This window comes from Strongylocentrotus purpuratus, unplaced genomic scaffold, assembly GCF_000002235.5.
Source record: "Strongylocentrotus purpuratus isolate Spur 01 unplaced genomic scaffold, Spur_5.0 spur5_scaffold_20, whole genome shotgun sequence".
Classification (NCBI taxonomy): Eukaryota; Metazoa; Echinodermata; class Echinoidea; order Camarodonta; family Strongylocentrotidae; genus Strongylocentrotus; species Strongylocentrotus purpuratus.
In genome coordinates this window covers 45,437,858-45,460,625 of record NW_022145606.1, presented here as the reverse complement: position 1 = coordinate 45,460,625, position 22,768 = coordinate 45,437,858, and the positions used below count along the sequence as shown (strand labels likewise).

The following is a 22,768-nucleotide window of genomic DNA, read 5'->3' as shown; positions in this document are numbered from 1 at the left end:
CGGAAATCATAGCAATCATTCAAATCCCCGCGCAATGTAATAGTTCCTGACCATGGAAATTGTATGTGGGAGGTAACTATTTGTAGCTCCATGAATTGACCTTTGAACTAGCATGTCAAAACTATCTCCATCAATACGCTATGAGACTGATTGACTGTAGCCTCAAAATATTCAGTTTGAATCAGTAGCATAGTATTGCAATACGTAAGCAATACTGTCCTATATATTCGGAGGGTTTAAAGACTATATTCATCTCAAGTAATAAAGGTCGATTAATAGTTACTTGCAGATGTACATGTACATAGAAATTATTCTTCTTAATTCTCATTTGATTGAACAGCAATCATGAAAAACTGATCAATTTCCGTTATAGCTGGATCTACACACCTAAAAAACAGAAAAACTGCTACAAGAGAAAACCAAACGTAAAACTGCTACAAGAAAATATAAAATCGTTAAACTACTACAAAAAAAAAAAAAACTTAAAACTGCTCAACGATAAAAACCCAAACGTAAAAACGCTACAAGAGGAGATCAAGCGTCAAACGTCTACAAGAGCAAAAAAAACATACAACTGCTACAAGAGAAAAACAAGCATAAAACTGCTACAAGAGAAAAACAAGCGTAAAACTGCTATAAGAGAAATCAAGCGTCAAACGTCTACAAGAGAAAACCAAGCATAAAACTGATACAAGAGAGAAAAAAAGCATACAACTGCTACAAGAGAAAAACAAGCATAAAACTGATACAAGAGAAAAACAAGCATAAAACTGATACAAGAGAAAACTAAGTGGCTTCTCACCTGCATGGATTCGTTAATACTTCTTGAGATCACTAGCTTGATTACATGCCCTACCACATACATAGGGCTTCTCACCTGTATGAATGCACTTATGTTTCTTGAGATCACTAGCTTGATTAAATGCCTTACCACACTGATGACAAACATAGGGTTTCTAACCTGTATGGATCCGTTTATGTCTTGTGAGATTATTTATTTGATTGAATGCCTTACCACATTGATAACAAACATGGGGCTTCTCACCTGTATGGATGCGTTTATGTTTTGCGAGATAGCCAGCTTGATTAAATGCCCTACCACATTGATCACATACATAGGGCTTCTCACCTGTATGGATGCGTTCATGTTTTGTGAGATCACCAGTTTGATTAAATGCCTTACCACATTGATCACATACATAGGGGTTCTCACCTGTATGGATGCGTTTATGTGTTGTGAGATTACTTTTTTGAGCAAATGCCTTTCCACATTGATCACATACATAGGGCTTCTCACCTGTATGGATGCGTTTATGTCTTGTGAGAACATGTTTTTGATTAAATGCCTTACCACATTGATCACATACATAGGGGTTCTCACCTGTATGGATGCGTTTATGTGTTGTGAGATTACCGGCTTGATTAAATGCCTTACCACATTGATCACATACATAGGGCTTCTCAACTGTGTGGACGTGTTTATGTTTTGTGAGGTTACTTTTTTGATCAAATGCCTTACCACATTGATCACATACATAGGGCTTCTCACCTGTATGGATGTGTTTATGTCTTGCGAGATGTGCTTCTTGATTAAAACCCTTACCACATTGATCACACACATAGGGCTTCTCACCTGTATGGATTCGTTTATGTGTTGTGAGAACATGTTTTTGATTAAATGCTTTACCGCATTGATCACATACATAGGGCTTCTCACCTGTATGGTTGCGTTTATGCTTTGTGAGGTTAATTTTTTGATCAAATGCCTTGTCACATTGATTACATACATGGGGCTTCTCACCTGTATGGATTCGTTTATGTGTTGTGAGAACATGTTTTTGATTAAATGCCTTACCACATTGATCCCATACATTTGGCTTCTCACCTGTATGAATGTGCTTATGTTTCTTGAGAGCACTAGCACGATTACATGCCTTACCACACTGATCACATTTATAGGACTTCTCACCTGTATGTATGTGTTTATGTTTTGTGAGATTACTTATTTGATTAAATGCCTTGCCACATTGATAACATACATAGGGCTTCTCACCTGTATGGATGCGTTTATGTGTTGTGAGATGAGGTTCTTGACTAAATGCCTTATCACATTGATCACATGCAAAGGGCTTCTCACCTGTATGGATCCGTTTATGTGTTGTGAGATAGCCAGCTTGAATAAATGCCTTACCACATTGATCACATGCATAGGGCCTCTCATCTGTATGGATGCGTTTATGTTTTGTGAGATCACCAGCTTGATTAAATGACTTACCACATTGATCACATACATGGGGCTTCTCACCTGTATGGATGCGTTTATGTGTTGTGAGATTACCGGCTTGATTAAATGCCTTACCACATTGATCACATACATAGGGCTTCTCACCTGTGTGGATGTGTTTATGTTTTGTTAGATAGCCAGCTCGATTAAATGCCTTGCCACATTGATCACATACATAAGGCTTCTCACCTGTATGGATTCGTTTATGTTTTGTGAGGTTACTTTTTTGATCAAATGCCTTACCACATTGATCACATACATAGGGCTTCTCACCTGTATGGATGTGTTTATGTCTTGTGAGATGTGCTTCTTGATTAAAACTCTTACCACATTGATCACATACATAGGGCTTCTCACCTGTATGGTTGCGTTTATGCTTTGTGAGGTTACTTTTTTGACCAAATGCCTTGTCACATTGATTACATACATGGGGCTTCTCACCTGTATGGATTAATTTATGTGTTGTGAGAACATGTTTTTGATTAAATGCCTTACCACATTGATCACATACATAGGGCTTCTCACCTGTATGAATGCGCTTATGTTTCTTGAGAGCACTAGCTCGATTACATGCCTTACCACACTGATCACATTCATAGGGCTTCTCACCTGTATGGATGTGTTTATGTTTTGTGAGATTACTTATTTGATTAAATGCCTTGCCACATTGATAACATACATAGGGCTTCTCACCTGTATGGATGCGTTTATGTATTGTGAGATGAGGTTCTTGACTAAATGCCTTATCACATTGATCACATGCAAAGGGCTTCTCACCTGTATGGATCCGTTTATGTGTTGTGAGATAGCCAGCTTGATTAAATGCCTTACCACATTGATCACATGCATAGGGCCTCTCATCTGTATGGATGCGTTTATGTTTTGTGAGATCACCAGCTTGATTAAATGCCTTACCACATTGATCACATACATGGGGCTTCTCACCTGTATGGATGCGTCTATGTGTTGTGAGACTAGATTCATGATTAAATGCCTTACCGCATTGATCACATACATAGGGTTTCTCACCTGTATGGATGCGTTTATGTGTTGTGAGACCACCGGCTTGATTAAATGCCTTACCACATTGATCACATACATAGGGCTTCTCACCTGTATGGATGCGTTCATGTCTTGTGAGATGTGCTTCTTGATTAAAACCCTTACCACATTGATCACATACATAGGGTTTCTCACCTGTATGGATGAGTTTATGTGATGTGAGATTACTTATTTGATTGAATGCCTTACCACATTGATCACATACATAGGGCTTCTCACCTGTATGGATGCGTTTATGTGTTGTGAGATTACCGGCTTGATTAAATGCCATACCACATTGATCACAGACATATGTTTTTTTCCCGTTTTGCATAATTCTTGTTTTACTACATCTGATTTCTCCTTTGATGAACTGTAGAATGTCTTCCTTTGATGCATCTGCCTTTGGGACAATACCATAGTGTCCATGTTTGTACTTGAGATGCTTCGCTAAAAGAAGCGGAATGGCATAGAGTGTTCCACAGTCCCCACATCTATAGAGTTCAGAATCTATTGAGAATGACAAAAAGGTTCATATTGTTATAATTATTTTAATGAAGTCATCTTCATCAGATTCAAAGTTATGTAGTTGATACATGTGTTTGGATTGAATACAATTTGTTTTGAATGAGGTTGAAAACAACAACAAGAAAACTATAACATATTTTTATAAACTCTTTCGTTTAAAATATCTTAGATCACAATATAACATAGCTTATGACAAGCGTGTATCAATGTTCTATAATCAATGACTGTGCTTGAATATTGTCAACGTCTCAAAGGTATCATAATTATATTATGTTAACTGATTACATGAAACATATCAAAAGGCAAAACATTCTTTGAATTCAACAAAACCAAAAAGGGATTGGTATATGATTTGATGTTACATGGTTCATTAGAATACAAATTTGTTACAGAGCTGTAAGCTAACCATCAGGAACATGTTCTTCTTTGTAAGACTTGCGGCTCACTGCTCTCTTTGGGTATCTAGATTGTCTTGGGGATGGTTGGGGTTTCTCCTTTCTCCTGTCTGAAACAAAAATATGCACAAATTGATTTAGTTTATTCCCAATATATCCTTTTCAAAATAATTTAGACTTTCATCTTATAGTTTATTTTGTTGTTGTTAACATGAATCGATCTGTCCTATAACTTCACATATCATTTTGTCTGTCATCCCTCTTGACTCGCAATACAAACAAATATTATACACTTCAATTATTGTGGGATAGGCTGACAACGACCAGACTACTATATGTCAATTTTTTTTCAGTTGTTCCCTTTAGTTTATCTGTTAATGCTATTTCAGTTAATACCTTCAGTGCTTTGGTTGGGGAAGTTGTAACTAGTAATACATGTTGCAAGAAACAGTTATTGTCTATCCAGATCCATTATGGCTCACCCGGCCCCCTCTATCCAGATCCATTATGGCCCACCAATCCCTCTCTATCCAGATCCTTTAAGGCCCGCCCGGCCCCCACCAATCCCTCTCTGTCCAGATCCTTTAAGGCCCACCCGGCCCCCTCTATCTAGATCCATTATGGCCCACCCGGCCCCCTCTATCCAGATCCATTATTGCCCACCCGGCCCCCTCTATCTAGATCCATTATGGCCCACCAGGCCCCCTCTATCCAGATCCATTACGGCCCACCAATCCCTCTCTAGCATATCCTTTAAGGCCCACCTGGCCCCCTCTATCTAGATCCATTATGGCCCACCCGGCCCCCTCTATCCAGATCCATTATTGCCCACCCGGCCCCCTCTATCTAGATCCATTATGGCCCACCAGGCCCCCTCTATCCAGATCCATTATGGCCCACCAATCCCCCTCTATCCAGATCCATTATGGCCCACCCGGCCCCCTCTATCCAGATCCATTATGGCCCACCCGGCCCCCTCTATCCAGATCCATTATGGCCCACCCGGCCTCCTCTATCCAGATCCATTATAGCCCACCCAGCCCCCTCTATCCAGATCCATTATGGCCCACCCGGCCCCCTCTATCCAGATCCATTATGGCCCACCCGGCCCCCTCTATCCAGATCCATTATGGCCCACCAGGCCCCCTCTATCCAGATCTATTATGGCCCACACGGCTCCCTCTATCCAGAACCATTATGGCCCACCCGGCCCCCTGTATCCAGATCCATTATGGCCCAAGCAGCCCCCTCTGTCCAGATCCATTATGGCCCACGCGGCTCCCTCTATCCAGATCCATTATGGCCCACCCGGCCCCCTCTATCCAAATCCATTATGGCCCACCCGGCCTCCTCTGTCCAGATCCATTATGGCCCACCCGGCCCCCTCTGTCCAGATCCATTATGGCCCACCCGGCCACTCTATCCAGATCCATTATGGCCCACCCATGGGGGCGCAGGGGGGCACAGTGCCTCCCCTACTTTTTCAAGTACCTCAAAAGTGCCCCTTTTACTTTGACAAGTGCCCCTATTAATTTTTTAAAATGCCCCTTCCTGTTTCCACCTTTGATAAGTGTCTTAACCCTTCCGATAAGTGTCCCCTTTTCCTCTCATCATTAAACGTGCCCCTAATTTCAAGTGACTAAGAGCAATTTCCCTAAAGCTCGCTCGCTCATATTTACAGATGTTATAATCATGTAACTTATCAAAGGTCTTTTCATTCTTTCGTTATGAGAATGTGCTTATAATTTATAACCCAATCAGGATTGGGTTTTTCCTGTTTATAAGATTTAATTTTTCTCACTGCGACCTCACATATCTTAAAGAATTTCATTGCTCGCTTTGCTCGCTCGCAAATGAATTTTCAGACCATAACACCCAACTGCAATGTATGATGCTTAAGCAATATCTTGTATGATGTTTAAAGAGAAACAAATATTGAAATTATCCCTGATAATGTAATCACAATATAGGGGTATATACCAATGTCTAAAAATTGTATATTTTCGCTTTGAGATTTCCCTTTGAAGGTGCCCTTTTTTTCCAGAAAGTGCCATTTTGTTGGTGCCCCACCCCACTTTGGAAGTCGCTTCGTCGCCTCTGCAATGCCTTAAAGGGATCCGGTAACTTTGTCTTAGATCCTTTAGAAATAATCCGTGATTTAGCTCATGCTGCAATGATAATTATAAACCTTTAGGTCAGTCAGGAACTCCATGACTTTTACAACTTTTGGAATTACAAATTTTGAAAACCGTTCGCCGAACGGTTTTCATAACACTACATTATATTGGGGGAAACAAGTTATTGGTCAAACCGGTCACTCAAAGATTTTTACATTTTTTGAGGCACTTCTTGATCATTTTGAAGCGCGATTTTGTTAGGGCTTCAATATTACACCATATCAACATGTAGGACCGTGTATCTCAGATTTAACATTGTTAAACGATCCCTTTAAAGTAGATATTCATTGATTTTAAAAACTAACTTTATTTCGTTATTGCAAAGTTGAAACTTTGATTCGACAAGGTTATCAAAATTCAATGCTTGGATACATTCGAAGTAATGATTATTATAATTTACAAAACGCTTAAATACAGCCCCGGCATAGCACCTGAAGAGCTGAGATGTGTGAGATCACAGTATGGACATGATCTGCACAAGCAGACGATGTCCCATGACATCTCACACATTTTCAGTGCCTGTGTTTTCATCTTATCTCGAGTTCTTTCTCTTACTTCACTACCGTCAGGCTAAATGTATAATCTATTGCCTCACTACCCGCGCATGGTTTTATTTTGATGACAAATGCAGCGATACAAAAATAAAGGAATCTGTCGCTTGTAAACAAAATATGACGCCATTGTATATTCAGCTGCACACACCGCGGTATGCTCAGCGTTTCAAGAGGGAACAAATGCCGTCCTTAATATCATTTCGGGGGGTTTTCAATTTGAAAGTCTGGTTTCTTTGATTGTATAACCCCTATCCTGTGTATTTACAAGCAAAAGATTTTAGTTATCAGAATCGGGTCATATCCCCTTTTGAATGGTTTGACATGCCTTTACATTTATATACACTAAACTCATTATAATTTGACAAATAATAGCTTTGCAATTTTGTTCATTCTTTATGGGATGTCGTCTGCTTGGGCAGTATTGGTCCATATAGTGACGTCATTAAAACATCGTTATTTTTCCGGCGAAATCTCTCGTATATCCCAGCTGCTATGGAGGTGGTTGTATTTGTATTTTTATAAATCACCCGATATGCAGTAGACCTAAAACGTGTACAATGGCCATCTGTTAGCTTACCAGTTTCTAGTGATACATTAGTTGACATATTTGGGATTTTCTTTGAATTTCACCTTTAACTCTTATCCTGCCATGAGACTGCTAGCGCGCTATTGTTATAGTGCCATGTGCATGCGAGCGAGCCACCGCTACGCTGCTTCGTTCACGCTAGCGCGCATATGTAATAACAGTTATTATTCATGCCCATTGCACCGTGCTGAGTGCTTTTGCAGCGCTATTGAAAGTACCATCGCGTGCATCAGATTATCGGCTTTGGATTACGCGTCTTTGTATACAACAGTCAGATTGGATTATCTCGAGTAATTCAGCGATTTGTTTTTTGTAAAGATTTAAATAACACGCACTTGAACCAACCTTAAAATTAACTTGGCACACAGGAGATTAGCACTGTGGCACTGGGTGCATTGTATGGGTGGCAGCTTAAGAGTTAAAGGTACTATGTCCCATTTGCAGGCCAAACAAATCAAAAATTTTAAATTCCAACAGCATTTGAAAGACAATACTTTTTGCGAACTTCCCTCAAAACGAAAGGGCTAGATAATGTCTTTTTGTGAGAAAATAACGACCATTAGTTGTCATATCTACATACACGTAAGTGATTGCAATTACCTACATGTACGTAATAGTCTGATTTTCAAACTCTCGTACAGAATGGTCGTACGTTTTGTGTTGCACAAAGATTCAATCAGTTTAATTTTGGCAATACAAGTAGTGGGCTATTGATGTAGACAAATGCTCATGTACCTGTTAGTGTTACAGCTCATTTTATGTACATGTTATTCCAAAGAAAAAACATGTCGGTCAGTCACTCAATAGTGTCTGAAAGTGGAGTCTAGAAAGTAAACAGGTTTTCTTGCATTATTTGAATGCTAAGACACTGCTAACGTTTAAATTTCACAGATAGGATATACACGTACATGACATATTCATATAATTCCTGTAAAATCCTACAGAATTTGATGTTGGCTGCAAAAGTGACATATTATCTTTAAGTACCAAAGGGCATGAGCCTGTTGACTTAGTTTCGAACCTGGGACCTCCACGTTACGAGACCACTGCTGCACTTCATCGTTTATCATTACAAATACCATAAATAGTTTTTATAATACAAATAAAAATGTAAGTACCCTAGATCATTTATGAATTGATATATTAGTTTATTATCAATGATAAACCTGTTAACATAATATTGCATAATGGTCTATTTGGGCTTTGGTTTAAAAAGAAAACAGCACCTAGAGTATCTAGTAGTAGTAGTAGTATACTTTATTGGATAAAATGCTAAGCATAAGGCTAATTTACCACTAGGTTCTTTATCACTAGCCTATACATATAATGTGCTATGAAAATTTACATATTGATATTGAGTATTGAGAATCAGCGGATTTCCCCCCTTTTACTTTTGATTTATATGTGCTGCTGAATGTACATTATACATAATTTGATAAAGAATTTCTATGTCAATCAATTAGTTTTATTGCAAAGCAATTTCACTCTATTTAAAATGTGTTTGCTACAGTGTTAATATTTAGACAGATAAACCTAGACCAACCTATTGACTTTTTCTTGGCCTTCTTCTGCTTGCACTCCTCATCCTCGCTATCACTCTCCTCAACGATCTGTTTCTTTCTTCCACGACGAGGTCGCATGAAATCCGGGGGACTGTCGACCTGTAGTCCTGCATATAAAAGACATCCTATTTATTATGTATTCTTTTCTTTTTTTATACACGTTAGCCTCATTAGTACATAAAATTGCTTTGCAAGAGAGCCCTGTATTACATAATACAATTAAATTACATTGTGAAACAATGGGCAACTGGATAAATAGTAAAAAGTACAATACACAATAAAACAAAGCAAGAGCAAAAATTTAGACTGATAATTATGGAAACAAGTATTATGACTTTCAATCACCATTTACAATTTAGCTATTCTAGAAAAAAAGCCGCAAAGGGTTCAATATTCTAAGAAATCTAAGTTTGAACTTTGATATATCTTTAAATGTTCTCTCATCATCAAGATGATTTGATGTAAAGTTTAAATCAATATTTATTTTATAAAAGAAATATGAAATAAAGTATCTTGGAGCATTCATGAATTGAAGTATATTTGAATGAGCTTTCAAATTAATATTGATTAATTATTAATGATAAACTTGTTAAGTTCAACTTTGTTAGGTGTATATCTAGAATTACTGCAGAGCTCATAACAATTGAGTCAGCTGTAGTCTAGATAAAGTATTCTCAGACGAAGAGTCTACATGGTAGTAAGGCTCGGTGTAAAAATGTCAGAGGAAAAAATGTCAGAGGTAAAAATGTCAGAGGTAAAAATGTCAGAGGTAAAAATGTCAGAGGAAAAATGTCAGAGGTAAAAATGTCAGAGGTAAAAATGTCAGAGGAAAAAATGTCAGAGGTAAAAATGTCAGAGGTAAAAATGTCAGAGGTAAAAATGTCAGAGGTAAAAATGTCAGAGGTAAAAATGTCAGAGGTAAAAATGTCAGAGGTGAAAATGTCAGAGGTGAAAATGTCAGAGGTAAAAATGTCAGAGGTAAAAATGTCAGAGGAAAAAATGTCAGAGGAAAAAATGTCAGAGGAAAAAATGTCAGAGGTATAAATGTAAGAGGTATAAATTAAAAACAAAATCATGTGGCAAGTTTGTTATGGTTACACCCGGGTTATTAGGCTTATCGAAAAAGAACAGCGATGGATATTCTGCAGTTGTTATTTCACCGCTGCTTTATTTTCCACTTTCCCATTTAAATTTATTTACCTTTCGGCCCCCAATGGTGACTTTTTGCCCGATTATTGCTGAAGGAAGACGAGGGGGGAGGGTATTTTTCTTCTGGGGCACGGTGACCCGGCTGCTCTCCCCCTTCCTCTTATATAATGCTTTGCTAATAAATCCTTCCGAACAGTGGTCAATGCCGAGGCAGAGCAGGCAGACTAATGGGACATGGTTTCTACTCCGAGTTTCGCGCCTTGCAAGCAATCATCAGGCAATTGATAGCATTCTTAAACATGATTATCCTACAACCTTGGTACAAATACCCCTAAAATAAGACTTAACTCATATCCTGCCATGAGACTGCTAGCGCGCTATTGTTATATTGCTCTGTGCACAAAGCAGAGTAGCGGTGGCTCGCTAGCATGAACGTGGCATTCGATATGCCACGTTCATGCTAGCGAGCCACCGCTACTCTGCTTTGTGCACGCAAGGGCGCATATGTAATAACAGTCATTGTTCATGCCCATTGCACCGTTCCGAGTGCTTTTGCAGCGCTATTGAAAGTACCATCGCGTGCATCAGATTATCGGCTTTGGATTACGCGTCTTTGTATACAACAGTCAGATTGGATTTTCTCGAGTAATTTAGCGATTTGTTTTTTTGTAAAGATTTAATTCACATGCACTTGAACCAACCTTAAAATTAACTTGGCACACAGGAGATTTGTGGCTGGCACAATAGGGATTAGCACTGTGGCACTGGGTGCATTGTATGGGTGGCAGCTTAAGAGTTAACTAATAAAATACAATTAGAATTACTCATGAGTAATTCTTATTATATTGTATTCAGGTATTGTATTAGTTAAGTCTTATTTTGAGCGTATTTACCAAGGTTGCAGAGGAATCATGTAAGAATGCTTTCTTGTCTGATGATCGCTTGCAAGGCGTGAAACTCGGAGTAGCAACCATGCATGTCCCATTAGTCTACCTTATTCAATATTTATATACCGGTATATTATGCTTTTGTAAAAGCACATGGTACTGGTACACTGAGCAAACTTCTGGGGAAAAAGATTTCTAAAATCGAGAAGTTTGGCCATGTTTTTAACTGCGTGGCAATGACTACTATTATATGTAATTCCAATAAATGCATATTTCCGACAATTCCACTTTCTTGTGGGCTTGGTATTTTGATACTCTGAAACAAAGCAGAAAGCCATGTTATCAATGCTAACCGCACCATCACATTCCCGAAGTGCGCGCGTTGCAATAAAATATTGTCGATTACTATTGCGGTATTAAAGAGTCTGGGAGAAAATCAATAAGCAGCTTTGTTACTCCGATACAAAGCAGAAAGCCGCCGATGTTACATCAATTAAAGAGAAGGTTGAGTTCTGGGGAAAGGTGAACAATAATGTGTGAGCATTTGTTATCATTCTTATTATGCAAGTGTGGAAGAATTAACATCAAAGAAAAAAGTTATTCCCTGAAAATCTATTTCAAATGACTTCATATCCCAGATATGACAAGTAACAGCTTTAAAATGAGGCCCGATTTGTATGCCATATGTTTGTGTAGTCCCATATCAATATCTCTGTGTACAGTGCTTGTTACTTTACCAAGAAAGGGCCAACGATTTTATCATTTTGATGACTCCAAAACCTTGCACTACATACCAATACTTAGATGTTTATGCTAGATGATCAACCTTTTCTGATTGCTTCCACACCGTTTCTTTCACAATGCAATCGCAAGACCAGAACTCAACTTTATCTTTAAATGCCAACCGCACCATCACATTCCAGAGAAGCGCGCGCTTTGCAGAGGTTCGGTTTAAATTACATCGTTATTTATAATTGTCGGAGAGTTTAAAAATGGGATGAGCTTCTGAATCGAGACGGTCTTTTACTTTATGGAGCGGGTTTTTAGTTTTCGGAGCGAGTTTTTACTTTTCGGAGCGACTTCTTGATTTTCTTATTTTTACTCCACTTCTTTTGCCGCCATGAGGTGCTAAAGCTTTAGCAGAGTTCGGGGCGCCCAACCCTTATATGTAACTTTTCGTGATTCCTCGTGATTATATGTAACTATTTGTACTAAATGCACTACTCACTTTAACACTTGACTTTTGTCGAGAACTTTCATTTCTTCGTTTGGACTTTGTTCGTCTCTGGAACGTTACACGCGGATAGGTGCAGGCTGGCACCGGCCAAACCGGTCCGTTTCACAAACATTAACACATCAACCGATTCAAAATATCAACAAATGTTAGACATTCATACATATATGCAAGCCTGATCACACAACAAAATAAATTTCAAAATCTATTTTCCACATTGTATTATCCTCAGGAAATGTACGAAATACAACACACAGCCATTTATAAAATTTACATTATGGAAGAAAGGAATATAATAGACTAGCCCATGCAGTAGCAGTACGTCTCGACATTCAGTGTAATAAAAGTGCTGAGACATGATGACGGCACTCATTTTGTTTTGGTGTACCTCTGACATTTTTACCTCTGACATTTTTTCCTCTGACATTTTTACCTCAGACATTTTTTCCTCTGACATTTTTACCTCTGACATTTTTACGTCTGACATTTTTTCCTCTGACATCTTTACCTCTGACATTTTTACCTCTGACATTTTTTCCTCTGACATTTTTTCCTCTGACATTTTTTCCTCTGACATTTTTACCTCTGACATTTTTTCCTCTGACATTTTTACCTCTGACATTTTTTCCTCTGACATTTTTTCCTCTGACATTTTTACCTCTGACATTTTTTCCTCTGACATTTTTACCTCTGACATTTTTTCCTCTGACATTTTTACCTGGCACCGGTAGTACATGGGGCCCATCTATATTCACTAAAAACAAATCCCACTGCATGCAAAACTCAAAGGCCTGATGTAATGTATTCTTCTAAAATTTAAACCCAAGGCTAGGTTTAAGCTTTTGTTTCAAATCGGGTTTAACAATAGAGGTTAGTCTGATGCCTTTGTTTTCCTAATTTAAATGTAATGTTAGACCCGGGATCAGGGTTTAATCAAACCATATCGATTCAAATCAAATCAAATCAACAACAAAAAAGGAATTACTAGAATATTGGCCGATGAGACTTCAGATCCCTGTGATCTTGTTTCCGATGGATGACTACATACCAACTTCAAGCATCATCTCATAATTTTCTTTGATGTTCTTGAGACGAAGTTTCTCATAGTCACTCGTCTCTGCCCATTCCTTGGCTGTTAAGTAAGCCTGGACGGCTGAATAATCATCAGTTGCTGGGAGAGGCATGATGACAATAGGGTGTTACCTGTGGGAAGGAAAAGGCAGAAAAGAAGTCTAATAACAGTCTTTTGAGTTAGACCAGGGGGGTGTTTCACAGAACTTGTCATCGGTGACAAATGACAATTTTTGTTATAAGCTACTGAAATCCTCGCTTCTGATTGGTTATCAGCAGATTTGTCACTGATTTTAGTCATTTGTCATTGAAAAAAGGCTTTGTGAAACAGGACCCAGGGGAGTGTTTCACAAAGACTAACTATATGGCAGGTCATTCATGCCACTGGTTGCTCTCACCATTATGATCTTTAGATAACAATTTTTCCTTCAATAATGATATCCAAAAATGTAAATTCTGTAGATTTCTGACCTTCATTTGTACCGGTAAGTCAGACGAAGAAGGGCTGTGCACAACAGTGTAATGAGGTACCCGAGTACACTCCCAGGCTCACAAGCGAATACTCGAATATTCGGACGCCATGTTTTTTTATAATTTTTTTGAATTTTTTTGAATTTTTTTATTTTTTTATTTTTTTATTTTTTTTATTTTTTTGCCACTACCATACCACTCGGCAGTTTCCCAGGTCCCTCGCCGAAAACGCATGCAATTTTACTTTGAGTTGCAGTTGAAGGCGCCGATTTAATAAGAATAATAAGAGTAAACAATGCTGTTTCAAAAACCAAAGATGGCAGAATAATCCATTGTCCTCAGAGTCCAAACAGAAATCCGGACATTTGGTCCCAGTTTCTGAAAGGTGAGTTTGACGGTGCTCGAGTTGGGAAACATTTTTACCGACGGTACCATGCCAGCGGCCGCTGCTCTCCCTGGCACGGGTAAGCGTGGGCCTGGACATTTTATTTTTTATGCGGCCGAATATTCGGGTACCAGAAATCGTACCCGAGTAGTTGTCAACCGTGCGGGTACTTGAGCATTCGACTACCCGTCGCCAGTGGCGGATCCAGGGGGGGGGGGGCCCGTGCCCCCCCCCCTTGAGAAAAAAATCATGTAAAATCACGTGATTTTTACCTTTTTTTGGGTTGGGCCCCCCCCCTCCCCTGGCGCTCAAGGGGGGGGGGGGGGGGGGGTGCAAATTGAAAAATTTTCGAGGACCAAAAAAAATAAAAAATGTGCTCACTACTCCCCGCCCCCCCCCCCCCCCCCCCCCCCCCCCCACTGAGCGACTTTTCGGTCGGCGCGATTTTCAAATTTTCGGGAGCAAAAAAAAAAAAAAAAAAAATTGTGCTCACTACCCCCCCCCCCCCCCCCCCCCCACTGAGCGACTTTTCGGGCGGCGCGATTTTCGGGAGCAAACAAAAATGAAGGAAGTTGGGCCCCCTCCCCTAAGAAATCCTGGATCCGCGCCTGCCCGTCGCAGCCTTAGTCGAAGGCAAGTAGATGCTATTCAATATAAAATAAGCTTAAAACCGCCCGCTCGCTAAAAATGAAATTGACATCGCCTTAACTATAAATGTGCCCGACACGTCCCGCAGCAAGAAAACTCCGTTAGATACTCATTATTGTGAAAAGTTTATCTATTACTTAAAAGCTTCTGCACCTGGTCCCCCCCCCCCCCCCCAAAAAAAAAAGGATTGCGTCTTTCGCAAAGGTTTATCACTTCTTTTTCTTCCATCAGTGTCTACTGATCGGGGAAAATGCATCTCCCTTCTCAAAATGCTGGCTACGTCCCTGAATAACAACAATAAAACAAAAACAAAAAATAACCCATGAAAGAAATATTGTCGGCGGAGCAAATTGTCGGCGGAGCAAGTAATTGTAGGCGGAGCTGAGCAACTGTCGGCGGGATGTCGGCGGAGCACCTGTCGCCGCTTGTCGCGGAGCAATTGTCGCTTTTTGCGGAGCATTTGTCACCAGAGTAATCGTCGCCGGAGCATGTGTCGGGTTACCGTTAATATGACTCTATGCTTTGCTGTAGGCCTAGTGTGCAGTAGACCTATATGTCGTGCACACAAAGCTGCATTACTATCCTGGCTGTGTATTAAAAGATTCTCAACATTAATTTCAAACACCACTGTACAAAACTCAACTAATTTCACTAAAAATAGGCATTATGCTCTTTAGTGACACCTAAATAACAGTAAAATACAACTTTTTAACTTACCGATGTTAAAAAGAATAATTTAAACATTGTCATTGTAAGTCTAGACTCTGTCAAACTTGCCGATCAGCCACATCGTGTTCATTGTTTTTGCGTGCATCTGTGTTTTGTGTAGACCTATGTATTGACTATTCGTGTGTGCCAATTATTAGCACGTTTGCAGCGCTAGAGTCTAGATGTCGTGCAGATTTTTAGATAATTTAGTTGTACAAGTCTGCATGGTACGAATCTTAGGATTAAATCATGCTTACAGTTACAGAATTCAGATCTTCGAGTTAACTCACCTGAATGAACTGAAGAAATAATGGGCTATTTGAAGCGATGATGATGAACGGTGTGGCCGTGTTGAGATTAGCAGTAGTCTGCCCGTCGCGCGCGTGGCATGCATGATGTTTACTTCGAGAGCCCAGGGTTCAGGTCATAGGTCAGCCATTTAATTATCGTTTGTTGTGTGATCCAGCAGGTCTTTATCTCTTAACAACACCATCCAGTTGTTAGAGGAAGAGAATCTAGCGCTCTTAATAATTAAAGACTATGTACTGTGTTGAGAATGCATGATTTTGGTGGCAATTAAAGTGATGAATGCACCCCCTTTCTCTCATGCACGTGCATGCATATTCTTACGGCCCCTTTCTCCTATATATCTATTTAATTCCTCTTATATTTTCTTACCATCGTTGTTGTTATTAACCATGAACCACCCTCCCCCCCCCCCCTATTCCGTCACATTATGCATCCGAATATGCATTTTCGATTTGAGCGATTTTTAAATTTTTTTTTTACTGCCCAGGTCGAAATCCCAATAGGATCCGATGGCCTATTGGACCATCAGAAACCATTAGAGCTATAATTGCAGTGTCTATTGGTTTCAATAGGGAAAGTGAAATATTGGACCCACAGAAACCAATAGAAAATATCTATTGGACCAACACCAACCCACAGACAAAAATGCTGATGGACCATTAACAGAATAAAACTTCTATTGCATGGACCAACATAATTATGGGTTTCTGTTGGTCAATTAGATATTTTTTATAGCCGGGTTCCTGTTGGTCCATTAGAGATCTTTCTATGGGTTTCTAATAGTCGCATATTCTGAATTCCCTATTGAAACCAATAGGCCTATCGGGTTTTAATGGTTCAATAGTCCATTGGTTTCTATTGGTAAATCAATTGGCAAATTGGCAAATCAATCGATTTTAGCAACTGTCCACCAATCCACCTAAAAAGGGTTATTCTAATCTCAACTGCATTAACTCCATTACCGAAAGATCACTTGAAGTGAGTTTAAGAATATCCTTTATTTAACCAGGGAGGTATAAGTGACACATCCCTGATTTAACTAAAGGATTGTACTACTCTATATAATAAACATACATGATGTTTCTTGGTTATAATCAATATATCTATCTCAAACGTATTATTGTAACATGAACAGACAAATAATCTATTGATCATTAATTGCCGAAAGAAAATAAAAATCACGCATGGCTCTGATCAAGGGCACAAAAGTGTTACAATAATTATGAGGTGAATTTTAAAAGTCAATTATAGACTGTGGCAACATTATTTTTGTAATCTGCAAGCATTATGCAACACATAGCTAAAAAATCAGACCTTAACAAATTGCCGTTAGACGGCAATCAGTAGCCAAATATCACATCATCAAAAATGTTACGTACATAACTCGGTGTCCACTTCATGCTGATATTTCTCTTATGATTTAATATTTTTTCTGACAAAGTACATTAGATGTTAAAACATACCTTAAACAAAACTTAAAACCATTGCCATATCAACTTTTTTCAATTTAGTTATTAGAATATGACCAAAGCAAATGTGGACACCGAGTTGTCTTATTCTCTAGATGCTTTCTCTTTGCCTTATTGTCAGATATGGTTTTGCATTAGTCTAATAACGACTTCAATTGAAGGAATGATGTGTTTCCTGAATGAAACATAATTTGCAATGTGTAAATAGTCTGTAAACTATACTATTTCAGGGCTGAAATGTAAGATTTCTGTACTTAATCGTACATAACTGTGGACACCAAAAGTAAGTAGTTTTACATTCAAATTATAACTTCTTGTTCCTTAAATTCAATAAATGTTTTTTTAAATGAAAATGCAGAAGGGTGCAATTCATGCTGAAAGAAATAAATTGATTCATTTATGATAATTTATTTCAAATTTTGATTGGTAGTAACGTACATAACTCATTGTCTTTTCATAACGGTGTCTTGGTTATGTACATGACATGAAAAAGCTCAAACTGCAATATTTTGTAATATTCTTCTCACCAAATCATGCAGACGTGTGTATGTCTTATACATTGTTTACTACCTTACCATAACAAATTACTAAATATAGGTGGTCTTATTGATGGTGTACGCGTACATAACTCGTCACGTACATAACTCGGTGTCCATTCATTGTTGATTAAATCACACATACAAGTTAAAATGGGGAATCCAATGTTATCAGTGCTCTTCATTCACCTATATACACCATTGCATTATCATTTTGAAAGAATACAATATGTTTTTGTATAGATTCTGTTGCATGGTATGTACATAACTGCAGGACACCAAATATTTTTCCATTTATAGAAATCTGAATATTTTTAAAACCATGACCCAGAATGAAATGATCTAGTTGGAAATCAAAGATAAAGTGAAACTAAACATTATAACATTGCAAGCTTGTAAATGAATCGATTATTATTTTATACACCATTCTTCAGCTAGTAAGATTTGAAATTTGCAGGACACCAAAGTTATGTAGGCCTACATATCACACAAATTGTATCACGTGTAAATGGAATAAGAAAGTAAAAATATATTAATAGGAATTAACTCAACAGAAATGTTAATTATTACATAGATTCTACATCAAGATTTAAACAAATCACAAGTTTTGCATCCCATTAGTAAAAAATATGGTAACCAATTAGTGCATGTTTTGAATGCAACATTAAAAGTGCTGACAGTCCTTTTTTCATCATAAAATTGCTCTAAAATCTTTATTTTGAACTCAATGAAGCTGAAAACTTGTTTGGAGCTTCCACCAATGGTACTTTCTAATATAAAAATGCTAATTTGTGTCTGGGTCTCATGGTTTTGGATAATTGAACAATTTCCAAGTGTTCAATCTAAGTGTACCCTTGATCTGAGCCATGCACATATTATGTGCATTGTCATACGTTACTTAACAAATATTATTATGATAAATGCATTTTCTGTGAAAACGTGTAAAGTAATCATGAAAATGCATGAGATAGATTTAACTGTTAATAATAATAATAATAATAATAATAAATTGATATAGCGCAGCTTTTATACAAAATATATTTAGCTGCGCTGGTGTAGAGCTCCTTTTTACTAAATTCTACAAAATAAGATCTCTCAATTGAACAAATAAGTTTTTTAATTGGATTTGGAAACATTGAGAGATGGAGTGCTTCATATTTCTATTGGCAAGCTATTCCATAGTTTGGGGGCAGCAATATCAAGGCACGGTATACCCGAGAGTTACTTTAGTTTTGCCATGGGGAATCTGAAACAATAATTTATCTGTGGAACTGCGCAGCTGTTGGTTTCTATGGTTTCTATGTTTCTTAATTCTATTGGTCATATTGGTTTCTATTGGTCCCATTGGGTTCTATTGGTCTCATTGGTTTTCTATTGGTCCTATTGATCCTTTCGGTCCATTGGTTTCTATTGGTCGTATTGGTTTCTATGGCTATATTGGTTTATATTGATCCTATCGGTCCTATTGGTTTCTATTGGTCTTATTGTTTTCTATTGGTCCTATTGGTTTCTATTGGTCATATTGGTTTCTATTTCTATTGGGTGCTATTGGTTTCTATTGGATTATGATGGTTTGAATGGTCTCTATTGGATTCAATTATATGGGTCCAACAGAAACCAATATAATTTTTCTAATGGTCTCTATTGGTCTCTATGAGATTTTCTTTAAGGGGGGGGGGGGGGGCCTCTCCATCCCGCCCAGTCCCAATGCTCCACCTATAGCTGATAGACCTAGCTGGGACCCGAATTAAAAAGAGTTGTTTGCAGTCTATATACAGTGTGAGTCAAAAAAAAGTTTACACCTTAATCATCTATGAACAGTAATCTATTATACATCTTATAAAAGAGTGTTTCATCCCAAATCATTTGGTATCATTTTTGTGTGGTATGTGTTCACGCTTGGATGAACAGGAGGCATTGTTTGAAAAATCGCACCCCAACCCCCCCCATGAGCGCGAGGGGGGGGGGGGGGAACCCATCTCCAAAAAAAGGTTAAATTAACGTGTTTTTACACGTTTTTTTCCCTGGGGGGAGGGGGTAAGCCCTTAACCCCCCCCCCCCCCTACCCCCGTAGATCAATTCACCCCGGCTCCCTCACGCTTCCGACTCTTGTGTGCCTCTCTCTCTCTCTCTCCCTCTCTCTCCTTCACCCTTCCTTCTTTACTCATGGCCACAAGTCATGTTCTACAATGTCACTTCTTTTTTTCATTTCCAGGAACGTTTTATTATAATTATTGAGCCTTTGTTCCAGTGACAAAACAAGCAAACACATTAACTTGATGTTCATCAAATTTAATAAAAGTCGTCTTCAAAAACAACTGGTGAACATTCAATGAATCTTCAATATGAAAAACAGCACATAAAAAACATAAGTTAAACATTTCAATAACCAACACAAATTTTTAACATTTCAATAACCAACACAAATTCGTGGCCGCGTTCTACTATAACATTTCTATTAGATTTAAGTTTTAAACTAATTTTGGGGACGGAAAGCAGTTCAAATAAAAAACAAATCTTTAAATGCGAATAATTCGAAAAGTAGTTTCGAAAAGTCGCTTGCACACTAACGCCGTTCTGCAACCTGGGCGACGCGTTAAACATTTTATTTGTCATAACTCTCTCACATAGTACTATGGATATCTTTATCTCCCTCAAACACTATGGATATCTATTTATTGACAAGAAAAATCAAACGTAATATACGTACAAGAGAAAACCCAAGCGTACTGCTACAAGAGAAAACCAAGCGTAAAACTGCTACGAGAGAAAAACCAAGAGTAAAACTGCTAAAAGAGAAAACCAAGGGTAAAACGTCTACAAGAGTAAACCAAGCGTAAATTCTGCTATAAGAGAAATAAATTGAAACACTAACAAGCTTGTTGGTTTCTTGTTAGAATTTTAAGAATGTGCAGCTGTTAATATGCAACATTATCAACATACCAACTTCTTTCAGTCATATAGTACATGTTATGTAAGCATACATTATTTGTACTGTACTTTATTGAATAGAACAATTTCTTGAAGGGACTTTGTAACATTGTTCAGTTGAGAGAAAATGGTGCTAATAAGGTAGTGACTTCAATGCTAGATGTACAATTAAAGATAATCTGAAAGTATGAGTGAAAACCGAACATTATTAATGATAAAATTAGGAAAAACTAATCTGATCGATTCCTTAATTCTCCCGACTCTATTGTTACAATTTAATTACATTTTAAGTGAATGTAAATCGTCACAAAGCAATGAATTGGCTCTATATACCATTCCAGACATGTAAGTGTTGAAAGTTTTTAAAAGCCTGTCTCGATCATGTCTAAATTTCATGGAACAATGGATGGGAAAATTCAAAGAATGGTTGGGAGAATTTATTGTTAATCACTGTTAGATGGTGTTGCACAATGACGCCTTCAAAGAAAACCATAAATATCTTTGTGGTTTGAGAATTTTCTCCGGATTTTTTGGCTGTTACTGGGTAAGTAAAGTAGAAGGAGTAACATTTCATACAAAATGTACACAGTTTTTTAATCAACCCTCAACAATGTTACCGCGAGTCACTTTAATGTAACCAAGTTAATAATTAAAGATAAAGGTGAGTTCTGGTCATCCGATTGCATTGTGAAAGAAAAGGTGTGGCATGGATCAGAAAAAGTTGATCATGTAGCATGTAAGTATTGGTGTGAATAGCTGTAAATTTCTGGAGTACGTCATCAAAATCATAATAAATTTGGCCCGGTCGTGGTAAAGTAACAAGCACTGTTCACATAAAGATGTATATGGGACTACTCAAATGGTGTCGGGGCTACTAGCTAACCTTGATTTCCTAATCTTTCTATGCATGCTCATTACTCAGCCAGTATACATTTTCTACCAAAATTGTTTATAAAATGACATTTATTTGTAGTCTTGAACATTCAGTGTAAGTTTCGTTCAATTCTCCATTTTCTTTTTGTTGTTGCAGAACTCACCTTTATCTTTAAAGGTAATACAAAGTTTTGGGAAATTTGAAAATTGGGTGGAAAGTTTACAATTTTGATATATTTGGATGCCCATGTAGATGTATTATAAGCACAAGAAAAATTAGCCCCTAAAACACTTCTCCTTTCGAGAAAAATTGAATATAAAAATTTACCGGTGCTCCCGGTAAGTTTTGATGAATTTCAAATAGCGCCTACGGCCATATATGTAGTTGTGATATATAATTTCTAAACGGGAATAGCTAATTGGTCGATTTTAGTCATGAGAAAATTGTTTCAGGCTTAATTAATATCTTGACCTTGAGAGGGAGCTATATAACATAAAGATTTCATAACTTTCGACTCGATTTTAACCGCAACAACGATCCCTGAATATGTCCATTTGAACCAAATTCATGACCCCATCCCAAAACTTTGTATCATTACCTTTAAGTGCCTTAATATGAATTATTTCATTCACCCGTTACAAATAATTGTAATTCAGAGGTCAGCATTCAAATTGCATATATTACGTGTTGTCAGGTAGGGCCAGCTATAATTTGTTATCCTAATCCTACCTAGCAACAACTTATGTATGCAATTAGAATTTTGACTATTGAGATACATTTAATCCTGATTTGGTTACACGAATCTCAAGTCCGTACAATTGAGCACATACATATACATACCGTAAACAACTGGGTTATTCATATAATCTGAATAAAGTTATATCAATCTATTCAGTATAAATAACCCTACGAATTTCATTTTAAATATACAATAACGATATTCATTTTGTTTATAGGCAGAGGTCATTT

The 22,768-nt window shown here is 37.9% G+C and overlaps 1 protein-coding gene across 1 annotated transcript; it reads right to left on the bottom strand.

Moving 5' to 3' along the window:
• Positions 1 to 1,924: 1,924 nt before the first annotated feature.
• On the bottom strand, positions 1,925 to 15,950 carry LOC593726 (zinc finger protein 708-like). The gene is given in 6 exon segments (XM_030993472.1): positions 1,925 to 2,315; positions 2,317 to 3,835; positions 4,260 to 4,358; positions 9,109 to 9,234; positions 13,446 to 13,600; positions 15,690 to 15,950. Coding segments are annotated over 5 exon segments (2,193 nt in total). The 5' UTR covers positions 13,582 to 13,600; positions 15,690 to 15,950; the 3' UTR covers positions 1,925 to 2,002.
• Positions 15,951 to 22,768: the final 6,818 nt, after the last annotated feature.